Source organism: Argopecten irradians, chromosome 1 (assembly GCF_041381155.1).
Source record: "Argopecten irradians isolate NY chromosome 1, Ai_NY, whole genome shotgun sequence".
In the NCBI taxonomy this organism is placed as follows: domain Eukaryota; kingdom Metazoa; phylum Mollusca; class Bivalvia; order Pectinida; family Pectinidae; genus Argopecten; species Argopecten irradians.
The window spans coordinates 24,165,413-24,189,026 of NC_091134.1; the positions used below are offsets into that span (position 1 = coordinate 24,165,413).

The 23,614-nt window shown below is 36.4% G+C and overlaps 2 protein-coding genes across 2 annotated transcripts; one reads left to right on the forward strand and one right to left on the reverse strand.

The window, feature by feature from the left end:
• The first annotated feature begins 5,704 nt into the window (after positions 1-5,704).
• Positions 5,705-12,170, forward strand: LOC138321583 (sigma non-opioid intracellular receptor 1-like). Its single transcript, XM_069265358.1, has 4 exons — positions 5,705-5,904; positions 7,549-7,749; positions 8,630-8,722; positions 9,216-12,170. The coding sequence occupies exons 1-4, from the start codon at positions 5,751-5,753 to the stop codon at positions 9,458-9,460; spliced, it is 693 nt and encodes a 230-aa protein (XP_069121459.1). The 5' UTR covers positions 5,705-5,750; the 3' UTR covers positions 9,461-12,170.
• Positions 12,171-16,188: 4,018 nt separating this feature from the next.
• On the reverse strand, positions 16,189-22,053 carry LOC138321592 (45 kDa calcium-binding protein-like). Its single transcript, XM_069265368.1, has 5 exons — positions 21,808-22,053; positions 21,460-21,573; positions 20,602-20,757; positions 19,982-20,157; positions 16,189-19,520 (listed from the first exon to the last, which is right to left on the reverse strand). Exons 1-5 carry the CDS (start codon positions 21,917-21,919, stop codon positions 19,344-19,346), a joined length of 735 nt encoding a protein of 244 aa, XP_069121469.1. The 5' UTR covers positions 21,920-22,053; the 3' UTR covers positions 16,189-19,343.
• Between the last annotated feature and the right edge of the window lie 1,561 nt (positions 22,054-23,614).

Sequence of the window (23,614 nt, forward strand, 5' to 3'; positions counted from 1 at the left end):
GGAGCGATTTGGTCCCCTTGACGACAACCCCTTATAATTTGAAAAAAATGAGACAGCTTTCCACCCTGATTAGTAGACGCACTGACCTGATCATGAAATGTTTTGACCCAATGAATTATACTATCACCAAAACCAAAACACAATAATACTTTTTTCAATAAATTTCCATGACGCCGAATCAAAGGCTAATCGTGACTTGAAACATGGAACTGTGAAAAATCAATTTATCCCTGTGGCATGAGTGTGTCCAAACTACAAAATGTGGTGAATAGTGGTTTAGAAAAAATAATGTTACAACAGCCTCTATAGATATTACAGAATAATGTCCAACGACTTATTGAGCGGTATAGACAGATCCATATTTGTCTTGTGGATCGAGACACGTGATTTAACTATCAAGGTAGGACGTTTCATCAGGTAACGGTTAAATGGTCAAAATTCGATCAGTAATACACTTGTACAGTATGGATGGTTGGAGACTATCAAACAAGATCACCACAACACGGTCACAATTTTCGAGTGTCCGTACTATTCTTTTCGAATATGGAATCACCACAAAGAGAATGCCAACATTGAAATATTAAAAACGATGATATTACGCTACATATTATCGTGTGGATAATCTTAACCAAGGTATCCATCTACTAAACGAATGTGTTGGAGACCACATTTAGCAGTGGACCTGTCGAGAAACAGTCAAAGTAATCGTGCATATGCTACCGAATCCATCTGGTACAGTCTCCTCTCTGATAAGATCAACCCATGCCGCATGTTGTCAAGATACTGGCTAAGAAAGTTATATGAGAACTCCTCATGAAAAATTGTTCTATCTATATAAACTGTTGGCTTACACATTGACATAGCCGAAAAACAAAACTCCGTTATGAATAGTGTAGGCACTTCCGACCCAAATACAGACACTACAGGGGCAGGTAGTTAAAAAAAGAGAGAAAAATTGACATGTTCTCAGTGTGTGCCGTAAGTGGGATACAAAATTCGCTGAAGGTACGCAGCATATTCACTGTTAAACCCGTGTATTGTGCCAAAAAAAACACGAGTATTAGTGACAATATGTTCACCTGTATAAAAAATGGCAACTCGGCAAATATGATCTATTATCTGGACATGTCGTGAAAGACTGCTGCCATCTATACAAGAAATGAATAGTTCACTATATAAAATCTGTGTAGCAAACGACTTGAGACTCCATCAAGTATGGCATAACATGAGGATTTGTATTATAGATGTGATTGTCACTTGAGCTGGAAAAGACCCATTATTCTAGTATTTATATTATATGTTTGTATATTTTATATCAAAATACTGATAATCTCTCTCTCTTCCTCTCTCTCTCTCTCTCTCCGTCTCTCCCTCTCTTTCTCTCGCTCTCTCTCTCTCTCTCTCTAATAAAGTTTATCTGTATATAACTTAGGTCATCCATTGCTTGTATATGTTATAAAATAACTGGAACGGGCTTAATATAAGTTTTTTAACTTGTGCCCAATCCTTTTTTTGTATTGTAAAAAATGCAAATAAAATATGTTTAAATCAAAAAACTCCATCAACGAATCCCACATTAAAAACACCAATATTGGGACAACGGAGGTTGTGAGAGAAGAAATCAATATAACAAAGGAGAGTATGTTATCCGAACTTAAAGAAATTCTAAACAATCTTATGGACAGCATGAACTTAAGAACGTAAACAAAAAGAACTCATCATAATACTATTTAACATTCCAGGAAATGTGATGAAAACAAATTAAGAAACCAAAACTGGATGAAAGGGATGTCATACTCAATGCAAGTGTCTTAGGATTAGATACACTAGAAATTCGAGCAAACTTTAGAGTAGGACGCTCTGCAGTGGAAAAAATCAGACCTGTGGTAATAGGACTCGATGTTAAATTACAGTGAAAATACCTTCTATAAAACAAAAGGTCGAATCGCGCATGCAAAGAGTTATCCTGACCCGTGACCTGACAGAAACCCAAAGACAAAGACAAGAATCCTAAGAAAGCGAACACCACCTAGACCCATGAGCTATTCCGACCTCCGCCACTTGACCCGTACTAAGGTGCTCGACATAAACAAGTACCGCGCCGTTAACAACAACGTGGAACTATGCCGGTGCCCGAACTACCAAAGATCAACCAACATGGTGCCCTGATGTCCGGGGACTGGGGAAGGGGCTGCTGTTCGGAGACTGCCTCACCACAGCACCCTCCGTCGTTACCAAGTCAAGTATTGGCTAGTCAACAACAAACCTATAGACTTACGCCTCTAACGCAATTTCCAGATCATTAACAATGAGTCCAGTTAGAAAATTAGACTCGGCGGATGAAGTGGATGTCGGTCAACAATCAATCGACGACAGCACAGGAGTCCTACCTAAATGTAAAGATCAGTGACGTGGACAAATCACTAAGACAACAAACATCCCCAACCTCGTCAGAACTATCCAGGAGTTAAATAGTTGTTTTAACTCACCATCAAATACTTTACAAATATCAGAACCAGTTCTGGGAAACCTAGATAAGCTGACGTGTATATTATTCCAATGTCGACACTCTTACACCAACCAGAAAGTGCGAACTCGAGGAATATGTCGAAAGGGAAAACCGGACCTTATCTGACTGACTGAAATTCTTCCCAAAAAGAGCGCCTATCTATTAGGTTACTCAATATATGAAGTAGCAAACTATCGCGCCTTCTTCAGTGACGATAATAACCGAGATGTTGTTATATATGTCAAAACATTTTAGACTGTATAAAAAAATTATGTCTAAACATTGACAGTCAATGTGCTCATATTACCTGTTACATTAAATTAAGAGACCGCGACGTATTGGTCATCTGTGGTATTTATCGTAGCCCAATCAGTGCGGGCGAAGACAACAAAAAAAATAACAGCATTATTAAAACAGTCTTGAACATACCAGCTTCGTACAAAGTTATTGTGGGTGGCTTTAATCACAATGAAATTCCTTGAAACTGTAAGACACTGTTTTTCCATCAGCATTTCAAAGACCCGACTAGGTACAGAGAGGGTCAAACTCCAAACCAAGAAGAGGGTCAAACTCCAAACCAAGAAGACTAGGTCTACAATCCCAGCCTTGGCAAAAGTGTCCATTCAGTGTAACAGTCAAAACCATCGCATATTGTCGACAAACACCAAAACAACCGCAACTAGACCCTAATGGAATCCACCCAAAACTTGTTTTCGAAACGGCCGAAGCAATCGCTAAACCCTTGTCAATAATGTTCAACAAGTCAATTCAACAAAGTTAAGTACCAGATTCGTGGAAACACCAAACGTGTGTCCAATTTTTTTATTATGACAAAAAAGTCACCTGGTAATTTCAGACCAATAAACCTCACGTCAGTCCCATTTAAAGACATTCCACGCATTGTTCGAAACAGTATCATTGAGCATATGGATCGCGAACAACTGTTCTCAAAACATCAACACGGCTTCAGATCCGGTGACTCGTGTACGACCCAACTTCTGGAGGCTGTAGAAGACTGGACTGGGACCATGAACAAGGGAGACAACACCGATGTTATTTAACTCGACTTCCATAATAAAGGCCTTCGATAAAGTGTCGCATCGTCTTCTACTCAAGAAGCTTCACCGCTATGGCATTCGAGGACTAGTACTGGAATGGATTAATAGAATCTTACATTGGTCGGTCAAGTGGACATGGATATCTCAACCCGAGTGAAAGATTTTGGCTAATCAACCCGAGGCTGGCCGAGGGTTAATGGTCAAAATCTTTCACGAGGGTTGATATTATCCATGAAACAGAGTCTTCACGAGGGTTGATATTATCCATGAAACAGAGTCTACGAGGGTTGATATGAATACGAGAAAGAGAAGTGGGCCGACCACTGTCCCCTGGGGAACCCCGAAGAGGACTCGGGCCCTATCTGAGTATGTTCCATTCAGTATAACTTTTTGATGTCTGTCGTTTAGAAAAGAAGAAAACTAATTAACCACATTTGGGTTGATACCATAGTATTTTAATTTAACAGATAACAGTCTGGAGTGTGGAAATTTGTCAAAAGCCTTAGAAAAATCAAGCAAGGCCATGTCAATTTGTTTATTTTTACCAGTGTTCCGAGAAAAATCATCAATGGTTAATATTAGTTGTCTTTCAGTGGATAGTTTAGACCTGAACCCATTTTGTAGATTTGTGAGGATGTTGTGATGTTCGAGGTGAGACATGATGTTGCTGTGAATAATGTTTTCTAAAAGTTTACAGGCAATATCGGTAAGTCACACAGGCCCACAGGGACTTGTAACGTAGGTTGTGAGAAAGTCTGTTGTGTATACATGTGTACTAGGCCTATATACTACTATATATAAGTATATATACTGTTGGTTGAAAAAATTCGTGCCAGGTCCCTTTGTCCACGACACTGACGATGGAGTCCGCGGTGACACAAATTGTTCTGCTTCGGCGACGGGTGCCACGACCATGACGCATTCGTGACGAACAAACACTGCAATTAACTGTTTTTGGCGGTGACTCGACGTCGAGGATTGCTGGGTTTCTTCGTCCCTGCCACAGGCGTTTGTAATATATAATGAATATTAATGATAATCAAAAATCGGATCGAATCATATAGAATTGATTTCTATGATTCGATCCGATTTTTGATTATCATTAATATCCATCATATATTACAAACGCCTGTAGAATTGATTTCTATGATTCGATCCGATTTTTGATTATCATTAATATCCATCATATATTACAAACGCCTGTGTCCCTGCCAAGGCTTCGATCACCGTTCTAATGTACCCTACACGAGTCTTCACTTTCTGCCTACTAGTTTTCTCCTTGTACAGGATCACAGATTTAAATAGTAGTAGTATATTTAAATCTCTGACAGGATATACAAATTCATTAGAATTCTAAAATATCTATACCGAGTGATAACCACACTTAAAAACTTATTTTTTTTTATATATTTTGTGTTTACTTCAAAGCTATGTGTGACCATATCGGCCCCCAATCGGCCCCTCGGCAGTTAACGGGACACGTCAATCGGCCCCTTGGCAGTTAACGGGACACGTCAATCGGCCCCTTGGCAGTTAACGGGACACGTCAATCGGCCCCTCGGCAGTTAACGGGACACGTCAATCGGCCCCTCGGCAGTTAACGGGACACGTCAATCGGCCCCTCGGCAGTTAACGGGACACGTCAATCGGCCCCTCGGCAGTTAACGGGACACGTCAATCGGCCCCTCGGCAGTTAACGGGACACGTCAATCGGCCCCTCGGCAGTTAACGGGACACGTCAATCGGCCCCTCGGCAGTTAACGGGACACGTCAATCGGCCCCTGCAGTTAACGGGACACAAATCGGCCCCTGCATTTAACGGGACGATAGATCAAAGAAGAATTCGCGAGTTTACGTGCCGCAACGTAATAGTTTCTGGGCACGCGGGACGATAGGGCTGTTTTCGTTTATTCGAAACAACCGGTTCGACCGTTGGTTAAAGTCATTATTTCAAGTAGGCCTATAAATCCTGACGGGCTTGCAGTTTTTGATACAGGCCTGTGAGGGCTTTGTCAAGGCTCGTCTGAAAACAATATAAAATCACCAGGTCCGTCTTTAATTAATAAACGAACAACTAGTCCAACCGTATTTATAATCGAAAACGGCCTTGGTTAAAATTCAAGCGTCTCTGTGATCATGTTACTAAGCGCCAAACTGATGTCGAGTAGAAACAAACAAAAAGGATGTGTTCGACTTTCGGTTTCATCTATTCCGTTGCTAAATGGCTAATATTGTTTATATTGCTGATCTATTGTGTAAATTTTTGGCTTCGGACTAAAACATATTTAACTGACGATGCTGAAATTGCGGCTATTGCCTCAAGATACGCTCATACAGGTATGTATGCGGATTGGCTTTTTGCACCGGCTTCGTCTTCACATGTGGAAAAGCCAACTCCACCCTGGGCTTTCTCCGTAGAAACCTTAAGATCGTCTCTACTTCTATTAAAGAACAGACCTATAAGACCATTGTTAGACCATCACTAGAGTATGCCTGTTCAGTATGGGACCCTTATAATAAATCAGACATCAGTAAAATTGAAATGGTACAAAGAAGAGCAGCAAGATTTGTCACCAACAAACACAGAAACACTTCCAGTGTTGGTGACATGATACAACATCTAAACTGGCGCTCTCTAGAACACCGTAGGAAAGACATGCGACTAGCCATGCTTCATAAAATAACACATGATAAAATAAACATTAGAAAAGACTTCCTCGTTCCTCCAGTATGCAACACAAGACATGCACATCTTTAAACATATCAGACTCCCTCATGCAGAACACAAACACGTAAATATTCATTTTTTTCCTAGAACCATAACGCATTGGAATTCCTTACAACCATAAATTCTCTCAAACCCTTCAACTACTGCATTCAAATCAGCAATCCTTTCTGCCTATTATTATTTATTTTTTTACACACCAATTGACATAAACTTCAGGTGGTCAGTACAATGTAGATGTAGATTTGCAGTTTCTCTTATCTAGTAATAGGCCAGTCCATTAGGACCTGATACGCTCAAGAGTATGGTGGCCTAATTAATAACAAACTAAATTAACTAATTATTGCTAGTCTTAAACAGTTAAACACAAATAAAGTGAGTGTCAAAATATCCTGGAACGGGGTGGTGTGGTTTGGACATAGCCGAGTGTTATTGGTGTTAAATACAGTCTCTGTCACTCAGCTGACAAAGCATGCTTCTTTGGCTCAGTTGGTAGAGCTGTAGTTTTTCACACCGAAGGCCCGGGTTTTATTCCTGGTCAGAGCATAGGTTTTGGACGGGGCAGTTGACAGGAATGTGTATTTTCTCTGTTCTTCTACATAGGCCATAGGCGCCCTTTGTAACCCATGGAAGTTGGTTAAAGAGTGTCGAGTTGAGATTAAGGAAATCTCAAAACATATCAGGGGGGGGGGGGGGGGGGGGGGGGGGGGGGGGGGTAGTGTAAAAAGAGCGGGTTGGTGTGATTTGTACATGGTGTTAAATACAGCCTCTGTCACTCAGCTGAAGGAGCATGCTTCTTTGGCTTAGTGGGTAGAGCTGTCACTCAGCTCATACTTCTTTTGCTCAGTCAGTAGAGCCGTAGTTTTTCACACCAGAGACCCGGGTTATGATTCTTGGTCGGGGCACTCAACAGGAATGTGTATTTTCCCAGTTCTTCTATATAAGGCTACAGTACATATTTTGCGCTTCAACTGTTGATTTGTAACTGACAGAGAGTAGTCTGCCCCCAGTCATGGTCAAACCCATGATCCCAGAATTATATGGTCCACAGCTTGACAGCTAGACTAAGCTAAAGCATATTGAAGATCATATCTGGTTTTAATCAGATTGGCAACATTCGGTCAAAGAAGTATTTTTAAATGGGTGATCCACGTTGTAAATGATTTACATAATTAATTGTTAACTGTTTAATCATAGAACAACACCGATTCATCATATAAAGCTGTACCTACAAGGTTTTTTTAACTGTATTACAGGTCAAGGAGTTGAGTTTGCTTATAGCAAAATCAAGATAGAGTTACGAAAGCGGTTCCCAGGTCATATCCTGCCCAAGGAGGACGAACAATGGATGTTTATGAATGCTGGTGGATGGATGGGCAGTATGTGTATACTGCATGCCTCGTTGTCAGAGTACATACTGTTCTTTGGAACGGCTATCGACACTTCAGGGAATTCTGGTAAATTAACAATAAATAATTACAATGAAGGTTTTATTATAGGGTCTTCATTTGGCCTTATTTCTAGCAGAAAGCAATCTGAATATAACACAGATCATTATCACTCAGTTTCATAGAAGATGTGATAACATCCAATTCTGTACACATATGTGCTGGTGATGACCTGTATCTTTTTATGTATTCCAATTCAAATGCATTTTATCCATCTAGCTAGAAAAAGAGGTTGTGGTCATACACCAAAATCAGTGTTCTTTCTCCCTTAAGGATTTTTTTCTGCTGGTCCTAAGGATTGGTTGACACTAAAAAATACTGGTCCTGACTGAAAGTTACTGGTCATTATAAAGTTACAATTCATCTTTGTAGTTTATATAGTTAAGTTATAGTTTTACTAACAAAAATATTCACATGTCTGTTTTAGTATCCTGCTCTCCCAACAAAGTTGACTGAAAACTGGAATATTAATAATTACTCAAATCTGTTTTGTACAGTTTGATCTTCAACTTTTCTACGATGCTATTGCTCTTTTTGTTTTGTATATCTTTAGTACTCTATCTGTACCAAAAATTTGTCGGTCAAATGACCAGCTACATGGCAAAAAATGTCTGCCCTACTATAAAGTTGTCGGTCACAGGCAGATGGACAGGTGTTAATTTCAAACGCTGACAAAATAATGCATTTCTACATGGTCTTGCATGAATTACTGCAGCACTTTTATGAAAAATATACAAAAATGAAAGAGAAAAGGATACACTAAAATAAGCAAAAATTAAATTATACAATGTGCCATTGACTTAATCAGTGGGATGCTATATATATCTGTAACATATTACTAAAGTCTTGAATGACTGATCCTACATTAATCTTGTCTCATTCCAAACAGGAAGATACTGGGCCAACATTTCAGACACCATACTGACTGGGTCATTTAGACAATGGAAGGAAGGTGAACTGACATCCAGGGTTTTTTCACCAGGTAACATTTTGAAAAGTTTTCTGTCTTATTTGTCTCAACATACAAAGGTCTATACCTCTACTAAGTAGTGTTACTTTAAAAAATAACATAATGTTATGGTGGATATTTCAGATAATTTTAAATAATTTCTTGAAAACTGTGGGAGCTAGTATCCAGAAGAGACCTCTAAACAAGCAAAATTTAAATGGAAATATTATACAACATGTATAGTCAATGTTTATCACCCTCAGTAACCTAGTATCTAAGCTGAGCGTAGTGTAGGCTGATTATTTGGGTAACTGACGATGATGTTTATAGGTATTGTATAACATGTAATGTTAATGGGTACATTCTTTCATTGTGCCTTCAAAGTTTGTAGATAAACCATTTATTTTTGTCAGTCTATTTAGGGAGGGATACCTGTAATATTAATAGTTTCATAGCAACTCCAACTACAAAGACAACAATTTTTTTATAAAGAGATTTAGGTTATAAAGGAAGTTTTTATTTATAGGTGAAACTGTTCTTCATGAGTGGGGAGAGGTTACTGCAGTTCAGTGGAAAGCTGGAACGTGGATGGTGGAATATGGTCGTGGATTCATCCCTTCCACTTTGGGTTTCGCCCTTGCTGATACATTTTTTAGTACAACAGATTTTGTTACTTTATTTTATACATTGCGTGTTTACAGCAAAGCTTTGTTAATGGAGGCTGGCTCTTCTATGGAAGATTTCAGAGTTTATCTGAAAAATATTTTATGATGATGTAAGATAAATATTACTGAAATTAAGAATGTTTGACTGCCAAGCAGATTGTAAAATGTGAATGCATGTGACACTTATTGGTAATAATGAATAAGTATTATAAAAAAAATATAAGTTAAAGAAATAGGAAAAACTTCTTATAGCATAAATGTCAATTAAATCAATCAACAGCAAAACAACTACCTGTACCTGATAGTGGTCATAGTTACCAGGTATTAAAAATATTGCTTCAAATCTTTTGTTGATTAAAATATTACCTCGAAACTGATATTAATTAAAATATTGCTTTGAATTTCAAGAGCTTATTACAAAATGAAACATTCTGGTTGCTCTGAAATTACAACAAATATAAGACTCTAAAAATAAAATTTTGATCTGACAGGCTATATCTTCAAAATATAGAAAATTTGATGCAAATAATGATGGTTTCCAGAAAATAAGATTTAAAAGGAATGTTGACAATTTTTTCATTTTTAGCTCACCTGTCCGAAGGGCAAGTGAGCTTTTGCTGTGGTGCAGCGTCCGTCGTCTGTCCGTCGTCCCGCCGTCCGTATGGCCGTCCGGCGTCAACTTTTCCATTTAAACGTCTTCTCCAAAACTTTGAGACCTAGAGTCCTGAAATTTGACTTATAGCATGCTGGGATGAAGGGCTACTAAGTTTGGTCAAATAAATGACCTTGACCTTCATTCAAGGTCACAGTTGTCAAATAGGTGAAAATCTTTAACAGATTTCTTCTTAATAACCAAGAGGCCTAGAGACCTGAAATAGGGCCTGTGACATGCTGGGATGAAGGGCTACCAAGTTTGCTCAAATGAATGACCTTGACTTTCATTCAAGGTCACAGGGGTCAAATAGGCTGAAAATCTTGTTAAGTCTTCTGTTTCATAATCAACAGGCCTCGAGACCTGATATCGGGCATGTAACATGCTAGGATCAAGAGTTACCTGGTACCAAGTTTGTTCAAATGTATGACCTTGACTTTCATTCAAGGTCACAGGGATCAAATAGGCTAAACTATTTAAACAACTTCTTTTTGATAACCAAGAGGCCTAGAGACCTGATATTGGGCTAGTGACATGTTGGGATGAAGCACTACAAAGTTTGTTCAAATGAATAACCTTGACCATCATTCAAGTCACAGGGGTCAAATCGGCTATTATATCTTTATAAGATTTCTGCTTCATAACCAAGAGGCCTGGAGACCTGATATTGAGCTTGTGACATGCTGGGATAAAGGGCTACCCAGTTTGTTCAAATGTATGACCTTGACTTTCATTCAAGGTCACAGGGGTCAAATAGGCTAAACTATTTAAACAACTTCTTTTTAATTACCAAGAGGCTTAGGGACCTGATATAAGGCCCGTTACATGTTGGGATGATGCACTACAAGGTTTGTTCAAATGAATAACCTTGACCTTCATTCAAAGTCACAGGGGTCAAATAGGCTGAAATGTCTTTATAAGATAACTGCTTCATAACCAAGAGGCCTAGAGACCTGATATTGAGCCTGTGACATGCTGGGATAAAGGGCTACCAAGTTTGTTCAAATGAATGACCTTGACTTTCATTTAAGGTCACAGGAGTCATATAGGCTTAAATATTTAAATGACTTCTTCTTAATAACCAAGAGGCAAAGGAGCCTCTAACGTGCTTAAGCATGATATAAATCCTTATTCACTCTCCTATTTGTTAAGTATGAACCATGCATGATTACCAAATAGCAGGTGAGCGATTTGGGCCCATTGGGCCCTTGTTCTTTTTCAACGCAGAAGCTAAATCACATATCAAATTGTTTGTAAAATAATCATTCTGTAACTTTACAATGTTTCTAGTGTGATATGACCTGTATACAGTTATAGTGCAGCTTTGTAAATATTTAATTGATGTAAAGTTACGCAAAATGTTGACGTACTGGTAATTTATGAACTTTCATATCTAGGTAATTACCTTTGGTGAAATCCTTTGTTATTTAGAGTACAGCAAATTGTGAACTGCAAATCTTTGACCTGTATCATAATTGAGACAATGTCATGAAGTGAGGTGGAAAGTGTAAAATAGGTATCCATGGTATAATTAAGTGCCTCTAATTCTAAAATGTTTTCAGGTCTGTGAGATCAGATTGAATCAGATACTGTTAGCTCTTTATATTCTTTGCTATTAATTTTGACTATTATCCACCGAGAGTGTCGTTAATATTATTTTGAATATGTTATATAAGAAATACTGGTAGAAGTACAGAGTTTTTTAAATTCATGGATTTCAGTAAAACCGCAAATATAGCGAAAATAAAACCTCATTGAAATTTAAATGCTGTACATTGCCTCCTTTGTGGAGTTAAAAGTATGATGTGTAAGAAGGCTTAACAAGTCACAGTTGGGCATTTGTTATGATGATTTTTTCATGTTGAAATAAATTTGAAGATAGACATGAAAATCTGTAAATTAATGGTACTTTTACAAACAAAAAATCATTTACAAAGTTTGAAATACAAAATATCGATTATCACAGATAACTATACAAAAGGTGTAATGTGATTTATGTATATTCTTTTCATCATTTTACTGTATCTAGCAATTTTTTTTCTGTGTATGATTTAACTTCTTGCTAGATTTGCTTTATTATATTATATGAGGTCAGAAAATGATATCCACCTAGATATTTTAGGTTTTAATGATACATTCCTAAATTGAGTTAGATTTTTAATTAATGAATCATCTGTCTCGTATTTCATATGTAGGTTCCCCTAGGGCCCTAGTTGTGCATAATGAATTTTGGGACCAATCGGTCAACAAGATGGCCGCCAGGCAGCCATCTTGGATTTTGATACTTAAAGTTTGTTATCGCTATTTCTCAGAAAGTACTGAAGGGATCTGTCTCAAATTTCATATGTAGGTTCCCCTAGGGCCCTAGTTGTGCATATTGCATTTTGGGACCAATCGGTCAACAAGATGGCCGCCAGGCAGCCATCTTGGATTTTGATAGTTAAAGTTTGTTATCGCTATTTCTCAGAAAGTACTGACGGGATCTGTCTCAAATTTCATATATAGGTTCCCCTAGGGTCCTAGTTGTGCATGTTGCGTTTTTGGGACCGATCGGTCAACAAGATGGCCGCCAGGCAGCCATCTTGGATTTTGATAGTTAAAGTTTGCTGTCGCTATTTCTCAGAAAGTACTGAAGGGATCTGTCTCAAATTTTATATATAGGTTCCCCTAGGGTCCTAGTTGTGCATGTTGCGTATTGGGACCGATCGGTCAACAGGATGGCCGCCAGGCAGCCATCTTGGATTTTGATAGTTAAAGATTGTTATCGCTATATCTCACAAAGTACTGAAGGGATCTTTCTCAAATTTCATATGTAGGTGCCCCTAGGGCTCTAGTTGTACATAATGCGTTTTTGGATCGATCGGTCAACAAAATGGCCGCCAGGCTGCCATCTTGGATTTTGATAGTTAAGATTGTTATCGCTATTTCTCAGAAAGTATTGAATGAATCTGTCTCAAATTTCATATATAGGTTCCCCTAGGGCCCTAGTTGTGCATATTTCGATTTGGGACCGATCAATCATCAAGATGGCCGCCAAGGAGCCATCTTGGATTTTGATAGTTTGAAGTTTGTTACTGATGTTTTCTCAGGAATTACTGAAGCGATCTGTCTCAAATTTTATATATAGTATGTTTGCAAAAGTTTGAAAAGCAGAGAAAAGATCCCTCTTTCCATTGTCAGACATAGATCATTCTATGGTGGGCGCCAAGATCCCTCTGGGATCTCTTGTTAATTAATGAATGTCATCTACTATGTGACGATGTCACAAACAAATAAACACTTTTGATATACTTTGGGGCCGCAGTTACTGAGTGGTCAAGATGTCCTAACTTATTACCACAAGCCCTCCACCTCTGGGTAACTGGTTGGTGGTTTTTCTCTGGGTACTCTGGTTTTCCTCCACCATCAAACCTGGCACATCCTTACATGACCTTCGCTGTTGATAGGATGTAAAACTAAACGAAACAAAACAAACGACTGTATTTAGTGCAGTGGTCACTTATTTATAATTTTCTACTTTATATATCTCTGTCTGCCAAAAGCTAACTGGCTAAAGTATGAATTTATTTATTGTTTTACCATTACTAAAATCTCTAAGTGACGATTTAGTTATAAAGGTAATAGCATAGCTGTTACCTTTATCGAGTACATGTATAAAATTTTCTCTTGGTATTAAGAAAGTGGTTTCACTGTCAGATAATTATATAACTGGTTTGTTGAGGCTTCAGAGAACTATCATTACTGTAATTTCCTTTTTTTAATTTTTCAACTCATCACTAAATCACAACAAGGTGATGAAATAACTAGTTGACATTTTTTTTAATTCAAATCAAATATGCTATCAATTAAAGTGCGGATGCTGATTTGTGCTTCAATTTGTACGTAGCAGTAACAAATATCCACTGATAAAGTGCCACTTTGTTCTATTGAAACTTTTATGTATCACATTCTGTTTGGTTTTTTACTTGTGTTATTGAAATTTGGTAAAATATTAAAATGTCACCTTTATACTCACATATAGACATGAGAGCACTTTATGAATTTGCGATTTTGTAAAATGTACATTTTTACCAAATAAAATATTTTGTATATCTGTGCTATTGTGCTTATAAAACATTTATTTGTTGTTAGTTTTTAGATCATCTGACCCAAAGGGTCAGGATGACCTATAGTCATCATGCACGTCCGTCGCCGAGCCGCCGTGCGTAAACTTTTCATTCAAACAACTTCTTCTCAATAACCGTAAGGCCCAAAGTACGCATATTTGGCCTGTAGCATAGTTGGAAAATAAGTGACCTGACCTACTTCAAGTCACAGGTTACTTGAAAATTCTTCTAACTAACCAAAAGGCCATGACTCAATGTGGCCTGTAGCATTGCTGGGGATGATGGGATGAAGGGCTACCAAAGTTGTGAAAATTAATAACCTTGATGTTCTTTCAAGGTCACCGGAGGTCAAATAGGCTAAAATCTTTGAACAACTTCTTCTAACTAACCGAAAGGTCCAGGGTACTCATATTTGGCCTGTAGCATGCTGGGATGAATGGCTACCATAGTTGTGAAAATGAATGACCTTGGCCTACTTTCAAGGTCACAGGAGTCAAATAGACTAAAATCTTTGAATGACTTCTTCTAACTAACCGAAAGGTTCAGGGTACTCATATTTGGCCTGTAGCATGATGGGATGAAGGGCTACCAAAGTTGTGAAAATAAATAACCTTGATGTTCTTTCAAGGTAACAGGGGTCAAATAGGCTAAATTCTTTGAACGATTTTTGTTAACTAACCCAAAATCCAGGATACTCATATTTTGCTGGTGGCAAGCTGGGATGCAGGGTTACCATAGTTATAAAAATGAATGACTTTGACCTTTTTTCAAGGTCACGGGTCAATTAAGCTAAAATCTTTTTAACTACACCTTTTAATTAGCCGAAAGGTCCAGGGTATTCATATTTAGTCAGTAGCATGCTGAGATAAAGGGCTATCAAAGTTGTGGAAATGAATGACCTTGACCTACTTTCAAAGTCACGAGTCAAATATTCCAAAATCTTGAATTTTGAAATTCTTCTGAAGTTCTACCAGTGTGATTAAGCTGAAACCTGCATGAAATGATCCTGACATGGTCCCGACCAAGTGTTGTTATATTTTATGTCAATCCAAAATCCAAGATGGCTGCCACAGATGATCCAAGATGGCTGCCACAGATGCCATCTTGAAAACACATTTTGAACTTCTTCTCAAGTTCTACCAGTGCAATTTAACTGAAACTTGAAACATGAAATGCGGCTGATATGATCTTGTCAAAGTGTTGTTATATCTCTGGTTGATCCCAGATTGAAGATGGCTACCATGACACCATATCTAATTATTTTCCTATAAAGCTATTGCCAAGATAGTCAGATGACCGTTAAGGCCCTTGGGCCTCTTGTTTGTGAAAGTTATCTAAGCATTGATGTCACTATTTTTTTTTAACTTCATTGGGTTATGGATGAAATTTTGTTTACAAACTGTGAATCGGCGTAGCGGATTCTCACAAAAGTTATCAATGTCAACGTCTCTATTGTGTCGTCATGATAACATGGTTTTCGTGCCATTCTCGAAAAAATTAACTACAGTTTTCCCACTTAAATAAGGAACCCGATAGCTAACTGGTGGAAATGATGACAACATTCTGCATCCTTACCAATTAAATAACATTTAAGGACTACATAAGGAATTAAACAAATATTGTTGAAGAATTTTTGCAGAAATAGTGGCAACAAACTTCATCCAAAAGCTGGTTAAATGTTCCAAAACAATCCGTTATTAACTGTGATGTTTTGATCTGTCAGGAAATACACCCTGCTTAATTATGGCCTATCATCTTCGTTAGCCAATGTATCTGCTTTAAGACTGTGAAAAGTATATGCAATCGGCAGCCTTGGCTAACAAATATCATGGCGGGAAAGTTTGAGAAAGACAAGTTAAATAACATGTGATAATGGTGGTCATGATCACCACTCGATATGCTAGTACAACACAATAGGGAATCATGTAGTACATAAATTAGGCCAATGTTTATTTACAAGAACCTGTATGTGTATTATAATAGAAGTTACTAGAAATCATCAGTACAGGCAGACCACAATAACCTTGAATATTTTTTTCACAATGATAGGGGAAAAAACGACTGAAAGTCTGAGAATTAAAATAAAAATACTTTAATTAATAACATATAGAGTAGTTCAAAATACATAGAAACATGTGCACAGTGTAGACATAAACAGAATAAATACATTATATCTCATTCCATTTGATAACATATCAACACAATAACCTAAGAGATTTTCTCCAATAACACTTAACAAAGAACTTATTAACATTTATAGTTTGGAGAGGGAATGAGACAAAAATGCACAAATATCCCCTGATGAACCTCTTCCACAACTAACACAATATTTATACGCTTTATTTTTATTCGTTGATATGAAAATGAATTCCATGTGTTGTTCATAAAACTTCCATTAGAAGGGAAATAACTCTTTTCTATTTTAATTAAAATTTACGATATTCAAAATTTCTCTGTTTTCAGGCAGTCTTAAAGCAAATTACCATCAAAATTTCTGTTTTGATACTTCAGGAATCTTTTTGCTATTTATATATACTAGTACGTGTATATGGTATTTTTGGGGGTTGCCGAAAATAGTGATGCTGAGACCAGTAGAACTGGGACAATACAATAAGATTTCATCTTTTACATACTCGGATTTAATAGGAATAAAATGAAAACTATTACTAATCAAGTGTGCCTTTGGTGTTTTGTATAATCTGAGATTTATCCCACAATTGTAAATTTGATCTTGTGTTACAACATTCCAAAAACTAATAAACCTCAAGTACATACACATGTTATACTTATATTGCACGTAACCATCAAAGCACAACCTCTCCATATAATGTCTGATACTTAAATAGGGATGTAACTGTGATATGATACAATGCCTATGATACATGTACAAACAGATAATCTCAAGGTATATTTTGAATTACTATATTTTTTAAAATATCAATAACCTAGTTTCATGTAGGATTCTTGACTACATTGTATTCTTTCATTCATTAAACTCATTATTATGGATTTTTTTTGTTTTTTTTCCCCATATCATTTTTACTACACTGGAAACTGGAGCATATCAACTTATTATTTCAGTTTATGAGCAAATTTTTCCCCCAAATATTTGGCCATTTCAAAGATTTCTATCGTAGTGTTCTTTAAACATCATGACCAAAACTCATTAGATTCCCTTTATTACATTCAACTTTATCATTACACCTATCTCCTTTGTCTTCTTGTATTTTCTATCACAAATTCTTTATCATGGACTATGTTTTATGTGTGTCATGATAAAGGGGCAGACTGGCTTGAAAACTCAACAATCTATTTTTGTCTACACAGTTAGGATTACCTCCTTGACCCATATTGTTATAATCCTACAAGTACTACCTTCCATTTTCACAACAGTAAGTATTTCATCAAATCTGTTTTTTCATGATTTCTTTACATGTATAATTTCCATAACATTAAAAAGTGTTCATCACATATATTAGTAGACAGTTTCACAAAATAATAATTGATTTCTAGTAAAAAAAATGATGTTATCACCGAGATCTTCAGATGTGGCTATGCCTTAATCACTAAAATGATTGATGAAGCAATTGATCAGTTGTACCATCTTTAACAAAGTCTCCTTTCACATGTACAAGTAATTAATTTCATAATGAAAAAAAAAATCCTATTGGTGGACAACATCTGGAATGTTTACTAGGGCTTTAGTATCACATTCCAAATACAGTATACGTCATAACATTAATAAAAGATAAATTTAATTCAGTCAACTGTACAATATAAAGCATAATAAATAACATTAATAAAACAAAAGGCCCACAGGGCCTGAATTACTATTAAAAAAATTGAACTACACTTGTATTGTATTTGCCACTTAGTTCTCCTCTACCCCCCCCCCCCCCCAACCTTTTTTCTCCTTTTTTTTTCGAAATATGAAAAAAACCACTATTGAACAGACACCCTATAATCTATAATAAGTTTAATTAAAACAAATTTATATGTTTGAGCAAAATATTTCTTACAATTATGCATAAATATCACTTCTCAGTCAATTAAACTTAATATTAAACCAAACTTCATTATTAAATTGATCTTATTTTTCACTTTTCAGTATTTTATCAAACCACATACGCTGGGCGTGCAACAAAATTTTTGGAGAGGTTATAGTTGAAAATTATACTGCAACTATATACACAGTCAATTGACACCTGCAAAAACTTTGTCACAATACAACGTGATCAAAATGTATCAGCATTTCTTAATGTTATCTAAAAGTTCATAGCAAACTTACAAGGAGATATGTATCAGCAGGAGTTCATGACTGAGGGATACATTTTACACAAACACACAATTTACAAACATATAATATATTTGTCCACCAAAATAAATAGATTTACAGATAAACTGTTTATCACACATGAACAACTTGTCAAACCATATAAAACGTGTCAATTAAGATCATTTCTATGCATAATCCCTTTAAATATTTAAAGAGCAATTAAGAATAATTCCAAGCTAAATTCTTCAAATTCCAAAACCTACTTCAAAGAACATCTAAACTAATAAAACACAAGATTTACAAATAAGAAAATCACTACTAACAACAAATTTTGATTTGATAAATATGTTGATTAGAAAAATTTATTTTTTCCTTTTGAATCCAAATTGTATTATCCAAAAAAAAACATAATTGAGCATAAACAATTTTGCAATTCCTATTTATCAAAGTTTTTTTTCTTTTGTAGTGTAGAACTTGAGGACAATGATAATGAGAAATGACAAAGTCTAAACACATCTTTTCACTAGCATCCCAAGGATACTTTAGATACTTTGATGAAAATGATTTAGGACCATCACCTTTACAAGAGATCATTATGTGAGCTTTAAGTGTGTGCCAAAACACCAGAATTTGAGAAACGATAATACATCACAAGGAAAGTCATAATAATTTGAACTCATTGTCCATCCCTTTAAAGATGTACTTGCAATATTTACACGATACAGATGTCTTTAGCTTCCAAATGAAATCATGACCAGACAGAATTTGATGTGACAGAAAAGCAACTCCTGAAAGGATACGATCACACTATAAGTATGTCCCCCTCCCCCCACTCCCTTTTTAAACTTAATTTGTATTCATATTTTTGTCACCAAGGTACTTTTTAAACGTTGACAAAAAGCTCCTATTTGAATTTGAAATGTGCCATCGAAGGACTGTTTCTTTTTAACAAAATTCAGAATTCGTCGTGAAGGACTCGTTTCACATCTACACATTTACTACTAACAAAAATATCTCGGTTACTCATCATTTCCTCCAAAGAGACCAGTCCATCTTTATCTTCATCCATCATGTTTATCAGGTTTTGGGTTTCCGATCTGGCCTGGTCTGGATTCCTGGGGTCTACATACGACTGAAAACCAGCAAATAAAGAATGTTTGGTAGAAATATGCAATGATACCTGCCAACATGAAACTTGAGTCTATTTGTGACTTGCTGTTGACTAATTGAACTGTATTTGTCTACCATGAATCACAAGCAAATTCAGTCTTTTGTCTTTGATTTGGTACTTGTACATGCTGCCAATTTTAGTAATTTTATTATTAATAATATTAAACTTACTTCCAAGAATTTTATCAGCAAACAAAATAAACTGGTTTGTATAAAAACGCATGAAGTAGATCATATTTAGACCATACATCTGTTTTCCAGTGGTGGTTATAAGATCAGGACATTAGTAATCATACTTACAGAACAAAATTAAGAGACAATTAAATTATACATCCACAGAAACAAACGGACATGTGGTACAATCACAACAACACAAGGTGGCATCAAAGTATCTCTTACAAACACCAGCAATTATATACTAACCAATAGCTCGTCTTTATCTGCCTTTTTATCGCCGTTTTTATCAATGGAATGTTTGAACTCCTGTCTCCTCTCCTCCTGCCACTTACGATCCATTTCCTTCTGCTCCTCGCCAACAACTTCCCCCGGGGGCAAGGCACAGAACTCTTCCTCTGTTAGCATATCATCCTTATCCACGTCTGAAATGGGCAGTCATTTTACATATGATATAACTATCAGATCTTGATGTATGATCAAATCATTATGTATAAAGGCATGTTTCAACGTAAACCTCAACAGTATGTACTAATAATACTTGTTGGCCTGGATGAGATACAAAGTGGTCATAAATTGGAGTGCTTGGGATATGAATATAATGTTAATGTCTCCAGGTCCTCAGGAAAGGCAAATACACAGGAATTGTCCGGGTGAATCCCATAAATCACTGTAAACTAACCTTTTGACTTATATCAAAAACAACCTCATCTTATAGGCCATCAATATTACAACTTAGGCCATATATATGTTTTATTATCATAAACATATATTTTCTCATGTTATAATTGCTTTTAGTTTATTTTTGTTTTAATTATTAAGTTGTAACACTGTCAACAGTATACAGTACAGAAGTATAAACATAATACCCAGGCCATTGAGGATGGTTTCCAGCATGTTATTCATTGTAATCTTGCTCTGCTCTGGGTGACGAAACGCCAGGAATTCCTCCTCAGTAAGTTTGTTATTGTTATCCTGATCAGCATCAGTCCATCGGAACTTGTATCTCACCAAGGATTCTCTCTCTGGAAAAGGAGAACAGTCCAAAATTATAATAATAATTATAATGTAAAATTGTTTTAAAAGTTTCTCAATATGAAGACTTTGCTATTTATTCATTTATCTATATTTTATGTTTCGTTTTATATACTGATTTCCTACAGCAGTACAACATTGTTTTTACCTGCGATAGATTGATATCAAGGGAAATAATATCTTGGTATACATCTAACATGAGTAATCACTTTATTCATTACACAATTTATTGAATTATTACAATGAAACAATTCAATTTAATATAAAGATTTAATGGTAAGCAATATTTTAGCAAACACAATTTTTTGATGTTTGCAATGTTTAACAAGCAGTCCAGAGGGCCTGTATATCGCTTTCTGGTTAACTGCGTAAACACAAATGTACAACAAAAAGACCCTTTTTATGGATTAACCCAGCTTTCTGGTTAACTGCGTAAACACAAATGTACAACAAAAAGAACCTTTTTCATGGATTAACCCAACCATTTGTACAATTTTTTAATCTACAATTTTAATCCCATAAATATTATTTCAATGTGATATGAGTATTAATTAATGCTGAGTTTTGGGGACAAAGCCAGGTAAATTGACTCCTCTTGGCTCTGCCCTTGAAGCCCTCAGGGAGGACTTGAAATATACTACAAATATACTAGAACATGATTAACAGAGAAGAAACTGATCCCATTAACGTACCATCATCCTTCATATCAATAGTGTCATAGTCCTCTACATGCTTTGCTGCCTTGGATTCCTCATAACCTTTAGCCAGCAGGAAATGTCTGTAATACTCCTTCCATTCAATGTAGCCTGCAAACATTCACAATTTTAACTTTGAAATGATTCATGTCAAGTAGCACATTTAAGAAATACTCGTATCAGCACTCCAAAGTTACCTTATCCCATAATTCCTTGTGTCTATGTGTGTTACTTAATTTTGAAGTTATAAAGTAACGAGAAAAACATTGCATTATTTAAATTGTTCGAGGCTTCCGTTTATATTTCATTAAAACTGATCATGATATCACTGGTAAAAAAACAAACCTTTTTTGTCTGGATCCATGTGTTTAAATATATGAGAATTTTCTTCCACAGATTCATTAAAATGTTCGTTGATTTTCTTTAAGATCCACTTGTGTATTTCATTCACATCCATGTTTCCATCTCCGTTCAGATCAACTCTATATTCCAAATAAAATGTAAAGGTTCAACCCAATTGAAGGTAACTTTCAAATGCGTAAAAAAACATTGGCTACAATTAATCAGCCCATGTTCAGTAGTCCCAAAAATTTCTCTTATGAAGCTACATACACTGGTACTTCTCGACTCCCGGCTGGATATCGGACAGTACAATGTATGTAGGATATATGGCTATAATGGAAATCTTCCAGACATCAAAGAAAATTTTAATTTGAGTTAAAACTCTTTGGGCACTTCCCTGATGCAATCCAATAAGCCTAATATCAAACGTAATGATCAATACGTTGTGTCTAACCTCTAACTAACAATCAAGGCAGGAAGAAATGGGCTAAATATAAATTCAAAATTTCAAGTTGTGTTGGAGTTATTTTTCCTGATGATTCCCTGATAGGTCCCAACTGACTTATATAGTCAATGCCAGTTGACAAAACCTAAAACACTAATAGGAAACAGAATGTACAAGAGACAAAAACTTAGGCCTAACTAAGACATGGATATAACATTAAGAAATTACTTCTTCCTAAACCCACTGTACACGTAATTTGCACATTTGCAAAAGAGCACCATAACCTTACTTTCAAAAGATTTCTTTGATTATATGATTCAGGCAACAGGAGAGCAGGGTCAATCATCAATTTTTCATCGTGTTAACCCAAAAATGCCTTCCTTTGTGATAAGTTCTTTGATTTATGTGACCATCTTGTTCCTAGGCGAAAAGACGTCGAGATGATCTGGTGGGATGAGTGTTGTTCGACAGGAGACAAACGACTGGTTATTTCTCCTGGTGCGAGGTCTTCATCGGGATCTTCCATGTCCATGCGAACTACATCTCTCGCGACAATATCTTTCGTGGTCTACAGCTAACAATGAGCAAGGGACAGTATAAACGCGATAGTTTGTTTTTTTTTTGTAGCATGTTTACAAGATACACTTTATTTTTTGCCAGCATTAAACAACATGTCGCCAAAGTAATCCAGGGAACGAGGTTTACATTGGGGGAATATAGATTCATGTTAAGACCTCGTTCGGCCGGGTTCCGGGTATTTTTTTTTTCATTTACGGTCATTTCCACACCCAAATCACTTCATGTTGTGTAATCCATCCGCTACAAAGGAAAATGTCACAAGTATAGTCCTTTTTAGACTCAATATATAGAAAGAAGCGTTGTCGAATTTTATTGTGAAATATGTTATGAAATTGATTCTTTACTCTCTAAAAATTATGGTTGCTGGATAAGTAATCCTCTTACAGTCCAAAATTTTAAAAAAAAAATTGTCCCATAGGCGAGCATGAGATATATATCATGCAATTCTTCAGTTGTAAACGAACCACAGATGTCGGCGACCCAAAAGACCGAGTAATAAATTCGCTGAACCACTCACGGAACGTTCAGACAGAGCGTCCTTTTTAACTTTCGAAAATGTGTACTACATCCTTGTAGTGAATAAACGATCTCGCTACATGCCCTCAATGACAAGGTATGGAGCTGGACAATCGATACCGGAAGACACGGGCGGATCTTCTGAATTACTTGGTATTGCGGCGAGTTTGAGTGGCAAACTGTCTGGCATGCCTGTTATAAACTGGCAACAAGTTGCTGCCGATATTGAAATATCTGAGAAATTATTATATTTTACATTTTCCATGACAA